Below are 24,771 nucleotides of genomic sequence, written 5' to 3' on the forward strand. Positions count from 1 at the left end.
GCATCGACCCAGGTTCAAACCGGTAAAGTAAAAAAGGATGCCCCAGTCCGAGGTGAAACATGCGTTCATAAAGGACGAGATAACCAAACTTCTTAAAATAGGGTCCATTCGGGAGGTGAAATACCCAGAATGGTTAGCCAATGTAGTTGTAGTGCCTAAAAAAGGAAATAAACTTAGGATGTGCGTAGATTACAAGGATTTAAACAAAGCATGTCCATAAGATTCTTTCCCACTGCCCAACATCGATCGTATGATTGATGCCACCCCCGGCCACGAGATCCTAACTTTTATCGATGCTTACTCCGGGTACAATCAAATTCAAATGAACCTGGAGTACCGGGAAAAGACTTCGTTTATGACAAAATTTGGAACTTATTGTTACAACGTAATGCCCTTCGGGCTAAAAATGCAGGAGCTACATATCAACACTTAGTTAACAAAATGTTCGAAGAACAAATAGGTAAAACAATGGAAGTTTACATTGATGATATGTTGGTTAAGCCCCTGCGCGTAGAGGACCATTTGACTCACTTGCAGGAAACATTCAAAATTTTGAGAATGTACAACATGAAGCTTACCCCGGAGAAATATGCCTTCGGAGTTGGCTCAGGTAAGTTCCTCGGCTTCATGGTGTCGAATCGGGGTATCGAAATTAACCCCGATAAGATCAAGGCCATCGAGGATATCACGGTCGTGGATAGTGTGAAGGCCATGCAAAGGCTAACAGGATGAATAGCTGCCTTGGGTCGGTTCATTTCGAGGTCATCAGATCGGAGTCATAGGTTCTTTTCTGTGCTCAAAAAGAAAAAGGATTTCGCGTGGACCCCAGAATGTCAGCAAGCCTTAGAAGAATTGAAGCAATATCTATCGAGCCCGCCTTTGCTTCACACCCCGAAGGTGGATGAAAAGCTTTACTTATATTTGGAAGTATCCGAAATAGCGGTAAGTGGTGTACTAGGTCGAGAATAGCAAGGTACGCGATTCCCTGTTTATTATGTGAGCCGGACTTTAGGAGATGCTGAAACTAGATACCCTCACTTAGAAAAATTAGCACCTGCATTGATAAGCGCATCTAGAAAGCTAAAACCATATTTTCAGTGTCATCCCATATGTTTATTAACAACTTACCCCCTTCGAAATGTTTTGCATAAGCCCGAGCTATCAGGCCGGTTGGCCAAATGGGTCATCGAACTTAGCGGGTACGATATCGAGTATCAACCCCGAACGATCATCAAGTCACAAATCCTAGCTGACTTCGTGGCCGATTTTACGCCGACCCTCGTACTCGAAGTGGAGAAAGAACTCCTGCTAAGGTCAGGTACATCATCGGGGGTATGGACCCTTTTTACGGACGGTGCCTCGAATGTGAAAGGGTCCGGGCTTGGCATTGTCTTAAAGCCACCTACAGGTAGCACCATTAGGCAATCTATCAAAACTTCTAGGTTGACTAATAAAGAGGCCGTGTATGAGGCCATGATTGCAGGTCTCGAACTAGACAAAAGCTTGGGAGCAGTGGAAAGAGTAATGAGAGGAAAGCCTTGACCTTCCCTTGTGCTACCCTTCGAACAGTCATTGAAGCCAAGTGCGATTCATTGTTGGTGGTAAACCAAGTAAACAAAAGTTTTGAAGTTCGAGAGGATAGAATGCAACGGTACTTGGATAAGCTACAGGTAACTTTGCATCGCTTCAAGGAGTGGACTCTAGATCATGTGCCTCGAGAGCAAAATAGTGAGGCCGATGCAATTTATAATATGGGATCCTCGGTCGAAGAAGATGATATCGTCCCGGGGACTGTCGTCCAGTTATCGAGGTCTGTGGTTGAAGAGGGTTATGCCGAGATAAATTCAACAAGTTTGACTTGGGACTGGAGGAATAAGTATATCGATTATTTGAAAAATGGAAAACTCCCATCGGACCACAAAGAATCGAGGGCCCTACGAACCAAGGCTGCTAGGTTCGCATTAGATGAATATGGAACACCGTACAGGAGAATATTTGATGGGCCATTGGCGATATGTTCAGGGCCGGGGGACACTGATTATGTTCTACGAGAAATCTTCGAAGGTACTTATGGGAATCACTCCGGCGCCGAGTCTTTGGTTCGCAAAATTATTAGAGCAGGGTATTACTGGGACAGCATGGAAAAGGATACTAAGGAGTTTGTAAAAAATGTGATAAGTGCCAGCGGTTGTCCCGATGATCCATCAGCCCGGGGAACAACTCCACTCGGTCCTATCCCTGTGGCCTTTCATGAAATGGGGAATGGACATAGTCGGCCCTCTACCAACAGCCCCAGGTAAAGCTAAATTTATTTTGTTTATGACTGATTATTTTTCTAAATGGGTGGAAGCACAGGCCTTCGAGAAGGTCAGAGAAAAAGAAGTTATTGACTTCATCTGGGACCACATCATATGCCGGTTCGGGATACCTGCCGAGATTGTATGTGACAATGGCAAACAATTTATCGAAGCACATAAAATAAAGAGGATCTTATCAACACCATACCATCCAACTGGAAATAGACAGGCCGAGTCAACAAACAAAACTATCATTCAAAACCTGAAGAAAATGTTAGACGATGCAAAGGGAAAATGGAGAGAAGTTCTACCCGAGGTCCTTTGGGCATATCGAACAACATTGAAGTCTAGCACAGGGGCTACCCCGTTCTTTTTAGTATATGGTTCCGAGGCCCTTATTCTTGTCGAGGTTGGAGAACCCAGCGCCAGGTTTTGACATGCATCGGAGGAGTCAAATCACGAGGCTATGAATATTAGCGTCGAGCTATTAGATAAAAAACGAGAGGCAGCACTTGTTCGGATGCCCGCGCAGAAGAAAAGAATCGAGAGATACTACAATAGAAGGACCAACCTTCGATACTTTGGAATCGGGGACTTTGTTCTACGGAAAGTCACCCTCAATACTTGAGACCCGAATGAAGGGAAACTGGGCCCGAATTGGGAAGGACCGTACCGAGTCCTCGGAGTTGTCGGTAAAAGATCTTACAAACTTAGCACAATGGAAGGTGAACAACTGCCGAACAATTGGAACGTATCATTACTCAAACGATACTATTGCTAAGGTATGAATGTATCTTTCTTGTCTATTTGAATTTGAAGCTAACTCATTGCAAGTGTTCGATCGAAGCTATCGAAGGCACCTTTTCACACGAAGGCCTTAGGTTTTAAAGCATGTGTTGCACTCTTTTTCCCTTAGATCGGATTTTGTCCCAAAGGGGTTTACCGGCGAGGTTTTTAACGAGGCAACAACTATATGCTACCTAAGGAGAACTAAACAATATCCAAGGCTTCTTTTCAATCAACCTCGAATACTGGGGGGCATCACCCTCGGAGGTCATATTTTTGAGGAAAATACTTCATGCCTAAGAGGGCCTCGATAGGAGAACTTTGTAATGGGCCAAACGTTCAGATGAACCGTGTCCATATAGAATAGTCGATCCCCGACGGCAAAACATGTACGCATGTATCAATTATTCAAAGAAGCATTCCTTCTATACCAAAACACTTTGTGTCTCAAAGAAGTCTACTATTATATGAGCTCTACACTTACAATTCTACGAGAAACGGCCCAAGGGCCAGAACGCAAATACATCCCGAATACTCGGGGACTGTCATCGAAAATCAACACATCCGAGTCATCAAAAACTTGAACTCATAAGACCTCAAAGAGTCATCCCCTCGATATAAAGGCCAAGGCCATCATACTCGGGGACTAACCTTTCGAACAAGTTTGAAAGGTTATCGGGAAACAAGTCCAAGAGACATACCTGAAGGCTACGACCATATTAAAGACTACGGTCATATAAAAAGGCTACCACAAAAATAATGCGGCTTAGAGACGTTTGAATTCTGCCATAAATTAAAGGCCTTCAAACACTTTGAAAAAATCGGTTAGATCAGGCAACCCTCGGCAAAAGCAAAAGATAAAGGGCTTCGATAAAATCAGCCCTCGAATAATTTAAAGGCTCTGATAACATCAGCCTTTGGAAAAACCTCAAGAGGTATTCGATTGTGTTTACATAAACAAATTACTAATAAGGTTCCGATTTGTCGAACCTTCAAAAAACCCAACGGGTACAAAAAACACATGCTAAGGCATAGATAAATTTTCACTAAGTCTTTTAGCTGAAAAGAGGAAAAAATTATAGCCTCTTTAGAGGCCGAATAGGCCCAACTTAAAGAGCCTAAGGGCCGACCTAAAAGAGCCTAAGGGCCAAAACATATAAGGTTCGAGACCTTGCTCTCATTCAGCTCGGACTCAAGAGTCCTATTATCCCGAGCTCACGCCAAATCGATTTAAGCATAGCTCGAAGACTAACAAAAACCTTAAGAGGTATTCTATTCTAAATTCGAGGATCACACGCTGATCACTAAAAAACCTAAGGGTTGTTATATTCAGAATCCAAGCCAAAGTTCACTTGATCATTGAAGTTATCAAATTTTTCACAAAATAAAGACAAATGCCGAATCAAAGATGAAGCAAAGGAATTCTTTATAGGAATTCAATGATTTCATTCCTAGATAGCCTTCCACCCATCTGAAGGACCATGTCCTTCCATCCCTAAACAGCTAGGGCATCAACCAAGAACCATTCCTGGTTCTACCAAGTCTTTCAGCAATCTTCCCTTCAAAATTTTTCTTTTACCAAACTTGGCCAGCTTGTCTTTTTCACCATCAGACTCACTCTCTCCTTCACCACTCCATTCCTCATCTTCAGAAACTCTAACTTATTTGGTTTTCACTGCAGACCTTGTCCTCTTGGCCAATGAAGGTTCATCAGCCTGAGACACAGATAAAGAATTTTTGGAAGAGGCCTTGGTCTTTTTGGGCTTAGGGGTCTGAACCTCCATTGTTGTATGTTCCTCCTGATGGACCTATTCCATCTCCTTCATATCAACAGCATCAGAGGACTCTGCAACCTTACCTTTTCCTTTATCCATTCTTTTTTTCTTGCTTTCAGCCAAAGCCTTTTGAATTCACTCTCAACCCGTTTCACTCTACTTCGTATGGCTCTTCCCTTTGGCAAGGAAATTTCAGTAGTTGTTGGGGAGGAAGCCTTTCGTTTCTTGGAAGGTTTTGCAGTGCTGGGGGATTTTGGTATTGGAGTTCTTCTTTTCTTTGGATCATAACTGGCACCTACCTTTTTCAGAAGGTTTGCTAGGATCTCCTCAATAGATGAACCAGGTTCATCTGCCTGTGAACTTAGATTAACCAACCCTTCAGCAGCCTCCCCTGAACCACTTCCCCCTGACTTCTTGCCACTTTCTTCCACATTTGCTTGTTCAACCCCACAGATAGCTGGTATTGGCAATTCAGAAGTGGGTGAAGAACCAACCACTCCTTTCCCTTTTCCCCTCACATCACCACATACACCCTCTCTCTCTTTTTCTTTTTCAATTTTCTTTTTAACCCCTCTCCTTTCCAATTCAGGCTGTTCCACATCCCTGATAGGCCTAAGCAAAACAAACCTATTTTCTAAATTTTCAGCCAAAGCAGAACTTACCTTAGAAGGGAAGTTTTGAGCCTTCTCAGAGTCAGAAGACCCAGGTCCTTCCACCCTCACTCGCAGATTTGAACGAATCATCTGAGTTCTCAGAATCTTGGGCTTGGGCAGCCTTCAATTGTGTGTTTAATCTCTTTGACAATACACCTGAGGCTACAATTTTTCGGGCTAGCATTTTAACATGTTTTTTCTTAGGCTGGTGGTTTGTACTGGGTGGAGAAGGCGTGGAGGAACCAAAAGGGGATGGTGGTGGAGGAGTCTCTGATTATCTTGAGGGTTCGACATTGTAACTGGTGGCTTGAGAGAGTTTGTGAGTTAGGCTTTTGGAGGAGAAAACAATTTAGAGTGAAGAAGGATTTTTGATGGTTTGGAATAATGAGAGTGGCAGAAGGTAATAATTGGTATTTAAAGAGAAAGACTTATTTAATGACTAACGGTAGCTTTTAGCAGTCAACTAGAGGTCTAATCAACCTGAAATTGCAGGTTGAACGAACCGTTAAACTTCCCTAGATTTTAGGCATTTTTTGTGGTGAGAATTCTAATAGGGACGGAACTGGTTCAAAAACAAACGGATAGGATTTTCTGATGTTTTGAACATAGGTAGGACTCTGCTCATGATTTAAATATTTATATTTCTAATTGTGCAGAGTATAGAAAACATACCTTGTCATTCAGATGAACCAATATTGATGAACCAGGTTCTTCATTTAGAATTCTCTTGATCATGCCTCAATTTACCAAAATAGAGAAAATTTTGTTAGAGATCAGTGAGTCATATCAACACATGTCACAGGAGTATACTATTTATAGTATGAAGCTGAGTAAAAATTAATCTAGATATTTACACAAGTTTCAGATTCCTTAGCCAAAAATAATTTTTTTTCATTATGCATTCTGAACTGGTCCCATTAGGTGATCTTAATCATCCCTAATTCTAACATGTTCCTTTCAAAGATTTCTCTACTCAGTGCTTTAGTAAAGATGTCAGCAATTTGTTTATCAGTAGCACATAATTCTATAGTAATCAATCCTTTCTCATAGTTGTCCCTTAAGAAGTGATGCCTAACATCTATGTGCTTAGTCCTCTTATGATGAACTGGGTTCTTGGTCGTACTAATACCACTAGTGTTATCACAAAAGATAGGGATGCAACTAATTTCAATGCCAAAATCCATCAACTGCTGCTTGATCCACAACAGTTGAGCACAACAAGAGGCAGCAGCAACATACTCAGCCTCAGCAGTGGATAAGGCCACTGAATTCTGCTTTTTAGTGGCCCATGATACCAGACATGAACCAAGAAAATGAGCCATACTTGAGGTGCTTTTCCTATCCATAAGGAAACCTGCATAGTCAGTATCAGCATATCCTACTAGATTAAAGTTACTACCTTTAGGGTACCAAAGACAAAGATCAGTAGTGCCTTTCAAATATCTCAGTATCCTCTTGACAGTAGTCAAGTGGGATTCCTTAGGATTTGCCTGAAAACGAGCACAAAGCCCTACACTGAAAACTATGTCAGGTCTGCTAGCAGTAAGATACAAAAGTGAGCCAATCATACCCCTATACAACTTCTGATCAACATATGAACCAGGTTCATCTTGTCTAATTTAGTAGCTGTTGCAATGGGTGTGTCTTTTGATTCATCCATTTTAAACTTCTTAATCAACTCTTTTGCATATTTCTGCTGATGGATCATGGTTCCATTTGGGTTTTGTTTGATCTGTAAGCATAAGAAAAAGTTAAGCTCACCGATCATACTCATGTCAAATTCACTCCCCATTAATTTTGCAAATTCCTTACTCAGTTTTTCAGTGGTTTCCCCAAAAATTATGTCGTCAAAATATATTTGTACTACTAGAAGATCCTTACCTTTTTCCCTTAAGAATAAAGCGCTGTCAATCTTACCTCTTTTGTATCCATGTTCAAGCAGGAATTTGGATAGACGTTCATACCATGCTCTAGGAGCCTACTTGAGTCCATATAGGGCCTTGTCCAATTTGTATACATGATTTGGACACTCTTTACTTTCAAATCCTGGAGGTTGTTTGACAAAGACTTCTTCCTTTAAGTAGCCATTGAGGAAGGCACTCTTCACATCCAATTGGTGAAGGTAAATTCCATGTGTGCTGCAAAGTCTATGAGGAGTCTTATTGCCTCCAGTCTTGCTACTGAAGCAAAGGTCTCATCATAATCTATGCCCTCCACTTGGCTATAACCTTGGACCACCAACCTTGCCTTGTTCCTTGTAACTGTTTCATCTTCATCAAGTTTGTTTCTGAAGACCCATTTAGTGACAATCACTGATCTGTCCTTGGGTCTTGTGACCAGATGCCACACTTGGCTTCTTAAAAACTTATTGAGTTCATCTTGCATTGCATTCACCCAATCTGCATCCTGCAAAGCTTCAGCAACATTTTTAGGTTCAATAAGTGATAAGAATGCATCAAAAGCACACAGATTCTTTAATTAAGATCTGGTTTTAACTCCAGAAGTTGGACGAGTAAGGATATTCTCAATGGGATGAGAACTTTGGTACTTGTAAGGTTTCACAACCAACTGATTTCTGTTTGGAGTTTCTCCCATGTTTTGTTGCTGAGGAACAGGCTCATGGACAGGTTCCATTTGGGAGTTAGATTCATTTCTTCTTTCTTCAGTTCCCCCTGTCAGGTTGCCCTGGATAGAAGAACCTGTTCCATCACCTGCTCCTTCTTTTGGTGCATCTTCAGCTTGAGCTGTGACATCACTCATTTCTTTTACCAGCCCAATGGCTTCATGTTCATGTTCCTGTCTCTCAGAAAGAATGTTTGTTTCATCAAAAACTACATGTACACTTTCTTCTACACACAAAGTTCTTTTGTTGTACACTTTATAAGCATTGCTATGTGAAGAATATCCCAAGAATACTCCCTCATCACTTCTGGGATCAAACTTACCTAGGGAGTTCTTTCCATTATTGTGCATAAAGCACTTACATCAAAATGCCCTAAGATGGGATATATTTGGTTTTCTCCCTTTAAGTAACTCATAGGGAGTCTTCTCTACAAGAGGTCTAGTCATGCACCTATAATGATGTAACATGCAATATTTACAACCTCTGCCCAGAAGTTATGGGGCAGTTTACTAGAAAGAAGCATAGTCCTAGCCATATCTTCAAAAGTCCTATTCTTTATTTCAACTACTCCATTTTGTTGAGGAGTCCTAGGTGCAGAGAAATTATGATCTATACCAAGCTCATCACAAAATTCAGCAAACTTCGCATTTTCAAATTTAGTTCCATGATTAGACCTAATTGATGCAAGTTGATTACCTAGTTGTTTCTGAGTTTTTCTAACAAAGGCAGTAAACATGTCAAATGCTTCATCCTTAGATGTTAAGAACAATACCCAAGTAAACCTAGAGTAATCATCAACAAGTACCATCACATATTTCTTACCACCTCTGCTCAATGTTCTCATTGGACCATGGAGATCCATATGAACCAGCTCCATCGTCCTGATCGTGCTTACCATTTTCTTACTTTTAAAAGAGGATCTCACCTGCTTCCCCCTTGCACAAGTCTCACAAACTTTGTCTTCCTTGAACTTGATGTTAGGTAACCCTATCACCAGGTCCTTGGAGACTAATTTGTTGAGTTGATTTAGACTTGTATGACCAAGTCTTTTGTGCCACAGGAGGGGATCATTTTCCAACACACTCCAGCAAGTGATTTCATTTTCTGAAAGAGTGGACAAATCTACAATGTAAATATTCTTAACTCTTTTTCCCTGAAAAACAATCTTGTCAGTGGTAAGATTAATCACAAAATATTTAGTAGAGGTGAATGATACCAGGTTACCTCTGTCACACAGTTGTGATACACTGATTAGGCTATATTTCAAGCCATCTATCAAGTAGACATTCTCAATGGAATGTGAGTCTGTCTTACCTACCTTTCCAACCCAATGATCTCACCTTTCTTACCATTTCCAAAGGAGACATTACCTCCTTTTAGGTCCTCAAGTGAAAGGAACTGGTTCTTACTTACAGTCATATGGTTTGAGAAGCCACTATCCATGTACCATATTTGTCTACTTCCCTTCACATGGACCTGCAAAATGAAATCAGGGGTTAGTCTTAGGAACCCAAACTAGTTTGGGTCCCTTTCTATAGGCAAAGGGGTGAATTAAATTCCTTTTGGCCCATCCAGGCAGCCTATTTTTCTCTTGAACAAAGGTTTTGTTCTTTTGACTGGCCTTTTTATTTTGCATTACATTCACTTTTGTAATGACCAGTGTTGCCACAGTGTGTGCAGATTTTGTTTTCAGGAAGTGTGATGTACTTGCTTTTCGGATCCCACTTAGGTGCTGGGGTCCCATAGCCAAGTCCTCTCTTCTTGCTACTGTGGTACTCTTGTAGCCAGGATAGTGCATCAGAGGACTTATTCCATTTGCAAGTTCTGTCTAGTTCATGCTTCACCTTGCCTAGGTCTTCTTTTAGGACTCTTATCTTCTCATCTTTCTTGTACAACTCATCCTTCATTTTTCCTAGATTTTCTTCTAAGGTGAGATGTGTGTGATCAGCCTTCTTCTTACCTGTTCCTAATTTTAGTTTTAAATTTTCAGACCGAAGTTCTAAGACACTGGTGTCGAGTTCAAGAACCTGGTTCTTCAACTCATTATTTTTACTATCACTTTCACTAGCCCTAGATTCCAAATTTTTGCACTTGGCTTTTAGGATCACACACTCCCTAAACAGTTGTTCCTTCTCATTGTTTATGACCTCAGACTCATCAATGAAGTCTAGGAATAATTCAGATAACCTTTCTTTAGACAAAAATTTAATCTTGTCTTTGACATGAATTACACTTAACTCTTGTTCATCGTCTGATTCTCCAATGGCCATAAGTGATTGTTCATCTGCGGCTTCATCTTCTGAATCCTCATCTGAGGTTTCTCCCCAAGCAGTAACCATAGCCTTTGTTGATCCTTTGTTCCTTTTGGGTTGAACCTGTTCCTTCTTCCTGTTTCTTCGTTCAGCCCTTTCCTTTTTCCATTCGATTTCCCACTGAGGACAATTCTTGAACATGTGATCAGTCTTACCACATTTGTAGCAGCCCTCGTTGGTCTGTTTTTCAGGACCCCTTGGTTTGTTGAAGGTTGCACCTCTTGAAGAACCCTTTCCTCTCATTAGCTATTTCTTGAAATCCCTTGTGATCATAGCCATTTCATCATACTCTAGGTCTGCACCTTCAGCTATTCTGAGAGCCAGGCTCCTTTCCTTCTTGGGTGCATCCATCTTCATGGTTTGCCTTCTCAGTTCATAGGCAGTGAGATTTCCAATCAGCTCATCCAACTTGAGAGTAGCAATGTTCTTTGATTCCTGAATAGCCGTGATTTTGTTTTCCCAAGTTACTGGCAAGACCCTTTTCAAGATTTTCTCAACCTTGTCTTCTTCAAGGATAATTCTTCCAAGAGACTTAAGTTCATTTGTTAGTGTTGTGAACCTTGTATACATCTCTTGGATGGTTTCTCCTTCCTTCATGGTGAAATTCTCATATTGAGAATATAACAGTGTTCATCTTGATCTCTTTACTTGAGGAGTTCCTTCATGAGCCACTTGTACAGTGTCCCAGATCTTCTTAGCAGTGGTACAACTTTGAATCCTGCTGTACTCGTCTGGACCTAGTCCATACACAAGCCATTTCTTGGCCTTGGCGTTCTTTTCCCATTTCTTCAAATCTTCAGCAGTACAGTCAGCTCTTTTCTTTGGCACATCCACTCCTTCGGCATTCTTCTTTGTAGTAGCCAGGGGACCATCAGTAACTATGTCCCAGAGTTCATAGTATTCTCCTATGATGTGGTCTCTCATCATGTTCTTCCACCAGGAATAGTACTGGCAATTAAAGAGTTGAGGCCTAGCAGTGGATTGCCCTTCCCAGTTTCCAGGTGGTGCACTCATCTTGATCTGTTGCTAAGGTGTTATCCTCTTCAAGGATAACCTGCTCTGATACAATTGATGTTTTATACTTCAATACCCCACAAGAGGGGCGGTGATGTGTGTGGTACCCAATTTTCGCTTAACTTGATTATAGAAGGACCTGGTTCTTCTATGTGTTCCAACTACTACTATTGCGGAATAATAAGTACAGAAAATAAATAACACAGAGATTTTACGTGGAAAACACCTGGCTCAGAAGGTGAAAAAAACCACGACCTACCTTCCAGTAGGATTTTCCCAAACTCTCCACTAAAATCACTGAGCCAAAAACTGCATTTACAAAAACTCTTTTGTAAACCTAGGATTAACTATAATCCCGTTGTGGCACACAGCCTCAACTGTTGCGACAACTTCAAGTTACCTCTAACTTGAAAACTCTAAGTAACTAATACAATTGCTTCTATAAAAGCTGAAAGGTACAATGTAAAATCACCTACTACAATTGAACTAGAATAAAAGATAGACACTTGGAACTGGTTCTTCTATCTGGTTCAAGTAGCTTCAGGATTGCACACTTGAATCACACGTAAATTGCCTTGCTATTTTGCTCTCAGTTCACGTTTAACTTCTGCTTATGTGCATTACCTATAAAAGAGAACAACACTGATATTTAAGGAGTTAGTAATTTGAGATTAACTAGGATACAGATGCTACTCTTCCATGGTGGAAGAGTTCTAGTTGATCTCATACTCTAACTCTATCCTTTTCCTAAATCGTGTTCTCTTTGTGTAAGGAGTCTTTCTCCTTATCCAATATGCAATACTTTCGATCATGATCAGGAGATATCACTTCAGATAAGTTAGATTTATCTCCTTCACGTGAATCTCACATGTTTGGGTTGATCACAACTGTGTTTCACAAGATGGACCTGGTCCATGTCTGAGTTGTTTTGTCAGTCTTCAAAACTTCACATTTACTTGGGCCAACATGTTATCAATAAAATGACAAGGCGGGAAGTATAAATAACTTCGAGGAGAGTGCTCAAACGAGTATTCCAACAAATGCTAGATCACGTAACTTCTATGACGACAATGATTCAATAAGCCCTCAAGGGCCGTATAATTCAACTACTTCCACAAATCTCATAATTTATCAACAACACAAGTATTGAATCCAGCATCTCAAAATATCGACCGTAGCAATATAGTAGTGATTACGCATAGAGATGACCAAATTAGACACAATAATGTATTCTCAGAATTCTATCAAATATGATCAAGTTATATTAGGCTAAGTGTTGATTTCTAACAGTTTATACTATGTTCTTAATATCGGTAAATCAAGTGAGGCATGTAGAATGGAAGTTATGTAATTCTACAAGACACAATTATAGCATAATCTACCCCGAGCATGATTAACCCGGACACATACATATACGCTCGTCATCTCATATATGTATCACCCCCGCATGTAGCAAACAATGACAAATAGGAGGAAAACCTCGACAAAGTTAGGCAAAACACTTACCTCAATTCGGCTAATTCAAATCTCAATCTAGCCTTTCCCACTAGAAATTCGCCTCCGCTCGACTCAATCTATCCAGTGACGACTTGAATGCATCACACAATGCAAGAGAAAACAATTTCACTTAATAAAGCTGTGATTCAATTTCTAAAAAGTCAACAAAAGTCAAACCCCGGGCCCGCCCGGTCAAAACCCGGGTCCAAGGGTAAGTCTTGACTACCCATAGCCTCACGAGTCCAAATATGTGTTTTGTTTTCAAATCCGAGTCCTATTCGACTCTCAAATCTCAAATTTTCAGTTTTCAAAACTTTGACAAAATTCCCAAATTTTTCCATAGATTTCTCATGAATCTAATGTTAAATCTTGTATAAAATCATGAAATATAGTTGGGAATTGATTAAAGATACTTACCCAATGTTTTGGTATGAAAATTGCCTCACCTCGAAGCTAGGGTTCAAAAATATGAAAAATGAAGCAAAAACTCGGAATTCTCAGCACTTAACAGGTTGCAGATGTCACAATTGCGACAGGGAGTTCGCAAATGCGAACCCTACAAATGCGATAAACTCATCGCAATTACGAACCTGGAGGATTTCTGCTAAGGTCGCATTTGCAACAAAAACTTCGCAAATGCGAAGACCAGCTTTCGCGAATGCGGCTGATTCATCACAAAAGCGAAAAGCTGCCTAGCCGCCCAATCTTCGCAAATGCGATGGCCACATTTGTGACCAGAACATCGCAAATGCGAAGAAACCAGAACCACCAACCAACAATTAAGAAAATCATTCTGAAACTCAATCGAGCCCTCGGGGATCCAAGCCAAATATGCACACAAGTTTAAAAACACAACACGAACTCGCTCGCGTGCTCAAATCATCAAAATAACATCAAAAACCACGAATCGGATGCCAAAACGCATGAAAATCAAACTAAACTTCAAGAACTTCTAAAATCGCAACCGAGCGTATGAACCATACCAAATCACCTCCGAATGGCACCAAACTTTGCAGACAAGTTCCATATGACAAAATGAACCTACTCGAAGCTTCAAATCACGCATAACAACCTCAAAACGTTGAATCACACCGCAAGTCAAAGTCAATGAATTTTGAAACTTCAACTTCTACAACCGATGCCGAAACCTGTCAAATCACCTCTGATTGACTTGAAATTTTTGCACACAAGTCACATCTGCCATTATGGGCCTATTCCAACTTCCGAAATCGGAATCCGACCCCGATATCAAAAAAGTTCACTCCTGGTCAAACTTCCCAAAATCCAACTTTCGCCAATTCAAGACTAATTCAACTACGGACCTCTAATTTACAATCCGGGCGCGCTCTTGAGTCCAAAATACCCAACGGAGCTAACGGAACTGACGAAACTCCATTCCAGGGTCAAATGCTAAAAAGTCAAACTTGGTCAATTCTTCCAACATAGAACATAAATCTTGAAGTTCATTCTTCCAAATCGATTCCGGATAACTTGAAAACCAATACTGACGATTTGCGCAAGTCATAATACATCATGCGGAGATACTCAAGCCCTCAAAATACCGAGCGAAGTGCAGATACTCAAAATGACATGCCGGATCATTACACACACAAATCATCAATGTCATCATTCTTCTCCACTATGTTGGCCTGTCCCTTCTTCTTATCCTTTTTTTGGAGACGACAATCAGGGGTTTTGTGACCAACTTTTCCACAATTGTAGCAGTTGCCCTTGAATTTCTTTTTGTTCTGCTCCTTAGTCTGTCCAGAAGACCTCTTCTTCTTCTTACTTTTGGAGCAGTCTCCTCAACGATATTAGCTCCATGATCGTTGAATTTCCACGAGACTTCTTCTCGGCTGTTTTGTTGTCTTCCTCAATCTTGAGACAAATCACAAGATCTTCCAACATCATTTCTTTGTGCTTGTGCTTAAGATAGTTCTTGAAATCTCTCCACGAAGGAGGCAATTTTTCAATCATTGCAGCCACTTGAAATGTTTCATTCACGACCATACCTTCAGCAATAAGGTCGTGAAAAATAAGTTGAAGCTCCTGAACTTGGGTTCCGACAGTTTTGCTGTCTATTATTTTATAGTCTAGAAACTTGGCAACCGCGAACTTCTTCTAGCATGCATCTTCATTCTTGTACTTCTTCTCAAGTGCGTCCCATATTTCTTTCGAAGTATTCATCGCACTATACACATTGTACAAGTTATCCTCTAAAAAGCTTAAGATATAGCCTTTGTAAAGAAAATCTGCTTGTTTCCACGCCTCAACAATCATGAATTTCTCGTTGTCCGCCATGTCCGCAGCAGGCACTGGTGGTTCTTCACTGGTGAATTTCTGCATACCAAGTGTGGCAAGCCAGAAGAACACCCTTTGCTTCCATCCTTTGAAGTTGGCTCCAGAAAATTTCCCCGGTTTCTCGGCTGGTGGAACCGCAATCCGGCTTGACAAGGCTATCGTCATTGCTGCAATAGTCGAAGAAGAATTTTTGTTATCAATTGCCATTTCTCGCTGTCAACAACAGAAGAGTTCAATTAAAGGCAGAACCAGAATAGTAAACAATACTGTTATTAACAATAAACAGTACGTATGATAAATAAAAATCGAAGTTTTTATATACTGTTTCACAAAAACGATGAAGTTTTTATGTTTTTCATATCGTTTTCTGAATTTCAATATTCTGATGAAGTTTTTATATCTTCAAATCAGAATAGTAAAATTCAAAAGGAATAGAAAACCACACAGGTTTTAATTTGCACAAATAAAATACATAATATAATAAAATAATTTCCTTAAGATTGTTAACCAATCTGTATTGCTGTAATAAACAATAAAACGATAAACTTTCTGGAAAAACAGAAACAAAAAGTAGTAGAACCAGAACGACAAAATAAATTCTTGAAAATAATATAGGAATAAATCGAGCACACCGAATACACAGTATATCCTTAAGGAAATTGTTCCCCTCAAGTACCCGAGGTGCTGGAATATATCATCGCAGGATAGAACGATTTAACTCACCGGAGTGTTGGTACCAAAAACGCCGATGAACAACGAACCACTCGAAGGCTGTAGAACACACTAGAATTCTTATGTGCAGAAGAAGAAGAAGAAGATTAGAAAATTTCGTAAGTAAAGATTCTAAGATTCAAGAAATATTTTCTGAAAAAAGGTTTGTAACCTTTCAAAAACAACCATAGCTATTGGAACAGGCGTGAAATAGAAATATTGCGGGAAACAACAAATGGATTTAAAATAATCCGGGAAAGAAAACGGACCGAATCGAACCGGGTCATGGGTTATTCCGGAATGATTTTTTGTTAATTATTTAAATTAATTAATTAAATAGTTGAAAGGAATTTTGTCCAAAAAGATTAATCAATCAATCTTTGTCCAAATCCAAATCCAAATCCGAATCCGAATCCGAATTCGAATCCGAAACCGAAGCCGAAGACGAAGTCGAGCCGAGCGAGCAAAGACTTGCCTTTTTCTTAACTCTTTAAGAGCTAGAAGAAGAGCAATTGTTTATATACCCATCAAAATCCTTGTCTTCCTCCAATATGGGACAATGTCCCTTTGCCAAGGAGGGAAACTCAAATATTTCATTTTCTCTCCATTTCCCATTCACCCTCTTTAAGCTACACAAGCTTAAAAGCCCAACAATCCAACACATGAATGGGGAATGGCTATAAAATAAAGGAATGCACGGACGTGTGTGTGTTTTACATGCAAGAATTAATTGCATCTGGATAAGTAGGTTCCCTTTGAACTTTCCGTAGTGAACTTATATCGGATATACTCGGTCAATCGGTCGATTTAATATCTTTGAACTGTCGAGCTTTGCTGTATACCTAGACAACATAAGTCACACAATCAATCCTTAACCATCTATGGTTCTCACGGTTGTGTTCGTTTTAGCCACGAACACCGTCTGGTTTCATGAGTGCTTAGAGAATGGGCCTTTACTTTCATTCCCCTTGAAGCGGCTGACACTTCACACTCACATAGGTGATTTCTAAACGTGTAATCCAATAGACACACTATCTAGTCATATCCTGCCAGACTTAGCAAATCATTAAAAAGCTTTAAGCTTTATTGACTCATCAAAAAGCCTTAATGCTTTACCTCGATTTTTGAACATTATCTTCATCACGAGAATAAGTTGAGTTGTTCGACAATGTTGAACCGTCATTCATGACTTTGTTTGATCTCTTTGAACCTAGCTCGTGGGATCTCCAGTCTACTAGGTACAGTTACTGCCATGATGATTTGTCCTAGACCTTAACCCCATTCCATTTGATGATCTTTCAACTGCCTCTCTAGATAGGCCTTTTGTAAGTGGATCCGACATGTTATCCCCTGACTTTACGTAGTCAATCATGATAACACAACTAGAGAGTAGTTGTCTAACTGTATTGTATCTGTGTTGTAAATGACGAGATTTTCTATTATACATAACGCTCCCTGCCTTGCCTAGTGCCGCTTGACTATCACAATGTATACAAATTGGTGCGAAAGGTTTGTGCCAAAATTGAATATCTTCCAAGAAAGTCCGGAGCCATTCAGCTTCTTCACCGGCCTTATCTAAAGCTATAAATTCAGATTCCATTGTAGAACGTGCGATGCACATTTGTTTGGATGATTTCCAGGACACTTCTCCACCCTTAATTTCCAAAACATATCCACTCGTGAATTTAACTTCAGATGATCCGGTGATTCAATTTGCATCACTATATCCCTCAATCACGGAGGGGATATTTGTTATAATGCAAAGCATAATTTTGGGTGTGTTTCAGATACCCCAAAACTCGTTTCATTGTCATCAAATATATTTGATTGGGATTACTAATAAACTGACTCAGTTTGCTAATAGCACATGCTATATCTGGTCGCCTACAATTCATGATATACATCAAACTTCCCAATACTCTTGCATAGTCCAATTGTGAGTCACTTTCACCTTCATTCTTTTGAAGTGCATAACTCACGTTAATTGGAGTCTTGGCAATCTTGAAATCCAAATACTTGAACTTGTCAAGTACTTTTTCAATGTAGTGAGACTGTGATAATGCTAGACCTTGTGGAGTCTTATGAATTCTTATTCCTAAGATCACATCAGCAGCTTCCAAGTCTTTCATGTCGAATTTGCTAGCCAACATGCGCTTAGTAGCATTTATATCTGCCATACTTTTGCTCATTATCAACATGTCATCAACATATAAACAAACAATGACTTCTTGACCTGGAGTGTTTTTAATGTATACACTTGACCAAATCCAAATCCAAATCCAAATTCGGAGCCGAGCCAAGCGAGCGACGACGACGACTGCGCGACGCTTGCCTTCTTCTTAACTCTTTAAGAGCTAGAAGAAGAGAAATTGAATATATATACCCATCAAAATCCTTATCTTCCTCCAATATGGGACAATGTCCCTTTGCCAAGGAGGGAAACTCAAATATTTCATTTTTCCTCCATTTCCGATTTGCCCTCTTTAAACTACACAAGCTTAAAAGCCCAACATATATAACACCAATCAAATTGATTTTTTTTCTGCTCCTCCCTCTTTTTCTTTCTTGAGGACACAACGAGATTCAATATTCACAAATTCACAATACCACATAACACCTGTTAAAATAAGATTTAAAGCAATGATAAGTAAAAGGTTAAATCTATATGGAAATTAAAAAGCAAAAATAGTTAGTGTAAAAGATTCTGAAAATAGTCCTAGAAAAAATTAAACTGGTATTGCCAGATATTTTTTAGTTACCTTCTTTAATCACGTGACTTCTTTTATTGGAAGAGATAAAAAAGAGAGAAGAGTGTAAAGATCAAAAAATGAACTGAAGACACTTCCCGAAGACATTTTCTTCTTTGATGTTTTATTTCTCGCGTTTATATTATTTAAAAAAAAAAGGATAAAAAGGGGAAAGAAAGGTGTTCCAAAAGTACAAAAACACCACATAGGAAACATATATAACTTAGTTAATTCTATAAATAATGTTTCATTCAGTTCAAAACTAACTAAAAATTTAGTCTTCCCTTCATATGTTCAAAACAAACTAAAACATATATAACTTAGTTGATTTCTGGATCTTTTATGTAGAGATCTATATACAGTGTTGTAACTTCTATGAGGAAGAAACTACTAATTTTTATTCCTTTTTAAGTACATAGAAGTGGATCAAAATGATAAAATAGACCAACATTTGTAGATTCGCTATCAGCTTCATCTTAAGTTAACTTTCTTTAGCTTTGTTCGAGTGACGAATGTAACGCAAGTCCAAATTTTGTTCTAAGTCTTGTATAAAATCAATAAACAAGGTTTCTATTATCAAATAATCTTTTTATCGCAACTTAATGAATAAAAATGATTTGAATAGGACTTTGGCATTAGTTTGCAAATACTACTTCTTGCACATAGTTTAATTCTTCTGAGGGAGAAATTAAACTACTTATTTATTTTTTTCTTCTAAGAAAATGTAACTAGATCAGGACGTTTCGAAAGACTGACATACGTAGATTTTGATGTCACTCTCATGTTGAGTTAATGTTTTATCGCTTCGTTCAAGTGATAAATATAACACAAGTCCAAATACATTATCAAGTGCAAAGTATGTGACATGGAACTTTAATTAAAATAAATATGATTTAGAAGACGAACATGCAAAGATTTACCATCAAACTGATTAAATAGCTTGATTTCAGGAAAATTGGTACGAGCCATGTAGCTTGTTCAATAGCAAACTCTAGATATTCTTTACAGATATTTGTAGCAAAGAAACTCAGAATAGCAGCTTATGTGAGAAAGAAACTACATAGTTTACATTTTCCTTTGTAAGTATGTATAACTAGTTATGACAATTTAAAATATTGATACTTATAAATTTGTTGTCAACCTCATGTTGAATATTGAGTTTATCTTTGGAATTTTTACCTTCTATAGCAAAGGATAACACCTTATTTATTTAAAATAAATACCATTTAAATAAATTATATTCTATAAATACCTTTTATGGTTTATAGCAAAATTTCTAATTTTCGTTATCTTCCTACACTTAAGCCACTAAAGACGCTATGTTTTATTTTTCTCTCTCCCTTCTCAAATTTTTCTCTCTCATAGTTACCGTTTCTCATACAACTTCTCAATACACGTTCATCCTCTCTCTATTTTGATACAATTTATTTTCTTTCTCATTCCCTGTAAACACGCTCAAAACCAGAGAAACCTCCTCACACATACCGATGCTTCCTCCTTCCCCAATCTCGGCGTAAACCCTAATCTCCTCTAGATTTTACTCATTTGTTTCTATAAGTAGTGTGGTAAGTATTTGATTTTTTTGATTTTCGCTATATTTGCTTATTCTCAACATTTCTACTCACCAAATTTTCTCTAATCAACAGTATCCAAGCGTATTCTCACAATGTCTGAGAATAGACCCCGCAAGTTGATTACTAGAGGTATACCCACTAAAATTCTCAATTTCGATGGGCCCTCTTTCTCCTTGCAAATCACTCAAGGGGAATTGGATGCAGGTTTAGCCAAAAATATGGCATTGGAGAAGAGAACAAAATCTCGACATAACAATTTCAAAGAAACCCAATTTGAGAAATCATTGAAGGAAACAAGACTTTCCATTGCGGAAAAGAGGAAAAAAACATATTTGTGAAGCTTCATCTATCAAGGGGAAGGAGGTTGAAGCAAGTAAAAGCTCGGATAAAAAGGTAATTTCTGATGTATTCATCTGTATTATTGATGTATTCATCTGCATTTATATGTATAAACCTGTTGAGTTCTCTGTTCAAAAAGGATATTCAATATATTTTTGTACTTATAGAAATCAATGATACAGATATGTATATGTATTCTGATGTATTCTTATAGTTGTATTTATAATGATTTTCAAAGTTCCCATCACTGCTTTATTCTAATTGCAATGTCTTCATTTCTTGTATGGGTATGTATTATATTAGTACATATATTTCTATCACTGATATCTTACTCCAATTTATTTTTGCAGTCTGTATTTAGTTGTATTCATATGTATTCATATCAGTTGTACTATGAAATATGTGTTGTATTAAGTTGTATTTATATGTATTTATTCTTGGATATAACATTTTTTTATATCATACTTGTAGAAGTAATTTGGAAGACCATTACAAGAAGAACAAGTCAACACTTCATATACCATTGAATTTTGGAGTTGATCAAGTCAATTCGAAAAATTGGTTTTACCTTCTATCGTTTGACGGTAAACTATGGGATGACAATGTAAGTTTTACCCCTTCCAACTCCACTATAATTTATTTCTTTAGTATTGATTTGTCTAATTGTATAATTCACAAATTGAGCTCTCACACAAATTTGTCTTACATTACTTTTATGTATTCAATTGTACTTAGATGTATCTTATACATCTGCTGTATTTAATTGTATTCAGATGTATTTTAACATTACTCAGTAGTTTTAAATAAAAGATGTATTTAACTGAATCTGTATGATGTATTTAATGGCATCATTATTCTTGAATAAATGATGTATTTTGTTGTATTCAGATGTATTTTAAAAGTTCTCAGTATGTTGTAACTAACAGATGTATTTCAGTACTATGTATTTAATTGCCTCATTAGTCTTGAATAACAACATGTATTTAAATACATTCATATGTATTTTAACATTACTCGGTAGTTGTAAATAACAGATGTATTTAACTGAATCTCTATGAGGTATTTAATGGCCTCATTATTCTTGAATATCTGCAGTATTTAAGTGTATTCAGATGTATTATTCTTGAATCTGTGTGATGTCTTTAACTGAGTTTTCACTTACCATATTCAGTTTCTTTTTCTTAATTTGATTAATTGCACTAACACTATGTCATTAAATTTGTGTATAGCATATTGACGTCATATTCTACTATCTGAGAAAGAAGGGAAAGTACAACCAAACAAGTAACTTCAAGTATACAACTGTTGATTGTATATTCAAGACAAGAATCGCTGAAATCTTCGATAGGTATGTTGATACAGATAGTAATGCAAATGTAGCCAAAGAAGAGGATATGGTATGTGAGTACATAAGGGGCTACAGATTGCTAGCTAATGTACCTTGGCATACTGTTGACAATGCCTTGATACCAGTCAACTTGAAGGACAAACTACACTAGATATTGGTTGTTGTCTCATTCAAGGAGAGATGTATCAAAGTGTATGACTCGTACAGATCTGCAGGTTATGATGCATATGTAGCTTCTGAGATAGATAAGCTAGCTAAGCTTGTACCTCTGTATCTATCAATCAGTTGCTTTTACAGAGATAGTCAAGGCATAGATTGGTCTACTTACTCGGCATACACTGACAAGTCACATACTGATCCGTTTGAAGTTATTTTCATATCAAATCTGCCTCAACAAAAAGCTGGGAGCATGCATGTATTCAATCATCATTCTTGTATCATCTTAAAACTCTAATTGTATGAATTATTTTTAATTGTTTCAATCAACATTTTTCAGGGATTGGGGGGTGCATGTTGCGGCATACGCAGAGTTCTGAGCACTCTTGGTGAGATTCCACAAATAACATTTGATTCTAATCTACTCCGTCAAAGATATGGTGCTCTCCTCTGGGACTATGCTATGCAGAAGATAGATGTTGATGCCATAAGTGAGAATGAAGCACCCTCAAAGATTGCTAGGAAAATCACGGAGTCAGATTCAAAGTTACAGATAGTGTTAGAGTAGCTTTAGGTGAATGTATTTTTGGAATGTTGTTTTAGGCGAATATTGTTTTTTTGAATATCTTTTTGACAGAAGATGGTATTCATCTAGAAAAACAAATGTTTTAATCACTTTATCAACAGTGTTCATGTATGACAATTGCAACTCTTCAATCTATGTTTCATTGTTTTGCTCGTAAGTATTCATGCTTAATCTACAGTTTCTACTCGTATGTATCTTACAGGATATATTCATACGTATTAAATAGGGCGTATAAATGTGTATTAATATTCAGTCACTTGGCTTATATATCAAAGTCAGCAACTATATGCTTCAGGTTTATACGTATGTACTCAACTTGATGTATGTATTTATTAAAATTGTTATTCGAATGTATATGTTGACAAGGTTGTATTCGAATGTATTCAACACAATACTTACTTAGGTTATATGTATTTATTGAAATTGTTATATTATAGCTGAGTATATAATTGTATTTCGATGTATTTTGATTAGTTATGTATATACAACTCAGGCGCTGTCTATAATAAATTGGCTAAGTATTTATTGACAAGGTTGTATTCGAATGTATTCAACACAATACTACAACTAAATGTATCCAGAATCTATTCACGAAAGGCATTTCAAAATTTATTACTTCACAATGTCATCAGAAGTAATGACAAATCGTTGGAGCACTAATACATGTCAGAATGTTAACTAAATCCTACCTGGAGCATTTCTACACGTTCGCTTATTATGTCCTCCCTGCCCATATATGCTATATGAATGTTGTTTTTCCGCCTGCAGCAATTCACTGAAAGGTTTATCACGCTTCTTCTTTGGCCTTCCAGGAGGTCTTTTCCATTTGGGTAGTAATACAACTTCCTCTGCAACATGTGCTGGTATATTCCAGTCATTTCTGTCCGGTAGCGGGTACACAGGCACATCGTATGTCATTACAACAGAATTTGATTTGTAATAGTTAGAGCAATAATCTTCTGGCATTAGAAACATGCTCTTCAATACAGCCCAAGCATGTGGGCATGGTAATTCATCAACTTGGAACCTCCCACAAACGCATTTTCTCTCTAACAGGCAGACGGTGTAATGCCTCCCTCCATCGTTAACCGTATGTAAGTATTCAGTCGATGGTACCACCTACATTTAAACATAGACCTATAAGTTTTGAGCACATATAAATGGATTTCTTTATGTATAATGCTGAATTATTCAGTTAAATACAACTGAAATGTTTTAATACAGAAGAATACATCATATATGTAGATCGGCAGACTATAAACTACAATTACGTCTTAGCTTATGAATACAATGACATACATCAAAGATCTGCTTAACTTTAGGCAGCTGAAAAGAAACAAAAACATTATAAGGCTATTGCATGACAATACAATTGAATACGTCTATCTAAAAAGTTCTGTATAAGTTATTTCAGAAAGGGAAAAAGGTCAAAATTACCCCTCTACTATTGTTTATTAGTTGCTTGTGCCACCCGTTATACTTTCCGGCCATTCTTGTCCCTACCGTTAATGAACTTTGAATAAATACCCCTAACCCTAACGTCTATACACCGTGGCAACTGACCACATGAATTTTATCCAAATCAGCTGCCATGTCAGCTTCCACATCAGCGGGCCCACCTATTTAAAACCCCACAATACCCATTTACTATCCGTCTCTTACCAATAATTAGGGCTCAGACGACCCCAATCCTTTTCCTTCATCTTCAATGTATCAAGGAAGCTGTTCTTCCCCAATTAGGTATCGTTGTGGCATCTTTGCAAACCACTTCACTTCAACGACTCCATTAAATCCTGGAAGGCAAATTTTTAATTGTCCGAAGCCTAAGGTTAGTGATTGTGTAACAAAAGATCTAAATTACTACCTGTTTGCTCTAAATTATAGTCTAATAATAACGATCTTAGTTTCTTCTCTGATTTTTTTGTTTTCGACAGAATCGTTCTTGTGGTTATTTTGAATGGGAAGATGAAATCTCGTTCTCCAGTGATTTGGTTACAACTAAAAATGTAACATCATCTTGGAAAGCTATTAAAAATGATAGGGATAAATTGA

General features: G+C 38.1%; 1 protein-coding gene across 1 annotated transcript; it reads right to left on the bottom strand.

Moving 5' to 3' along the window:
* On the bottom strand, positions 23,398-24,312 carry LOC109235881. The gene is made up of 3 exons (XM_019402129.1): positions 24,283-24,312; positions 24,019-24,045; positions 23,398-23,838 (listed from the first exon to the last, which is right to left on the bottom strand). Exons 1-3 carry the CDS (start codon positions 24,310-24,312, stop codon positions 23,398-23,400), a joined length of 498 nt encoding a protein of 165 aa, XP_019257674.1.

This window comes from Nicotiana attenuata, chromosome 12 (assembly GCF_001879085.1).
Source record: "Nicotiana attenuata strain UT chromosome 12, NIATTr2, whole genome shotgun sequence".
NCBI lineage: Eukaryota > Viridiplantae > Streptophyta > Magnoliopsida > Solanales > Solanaceae > Nicotiana > Nicotiana attenuata.

What these genes read in the sequence shown, in the direction of transcription:
- LOC109235881 (XM_019402129.1), bottom strand. Translation starts at nt 24,312, where the DNA reads ATGGCAGCTGATTTGGATAAAATTCATGTG. An exon ending in ATTTGGATAAAATTCATGTG is followed by an intron (nt 24,046 to 24,282) that starts GTCAGTTGCCAC and finishes GTTTCTTTTCAG; the next exon opens with CTGCCTAAAGTTAAGCAGAT. An exon ending in AAGTTAAGCAGATCTTTGAT is followed by an intron (nt 23,839 to 24,018) that starts GTATGTCATTGT and finishes GTTTAAATGTAG; the next exon opens with GTGGTACCATCGACTGAATA.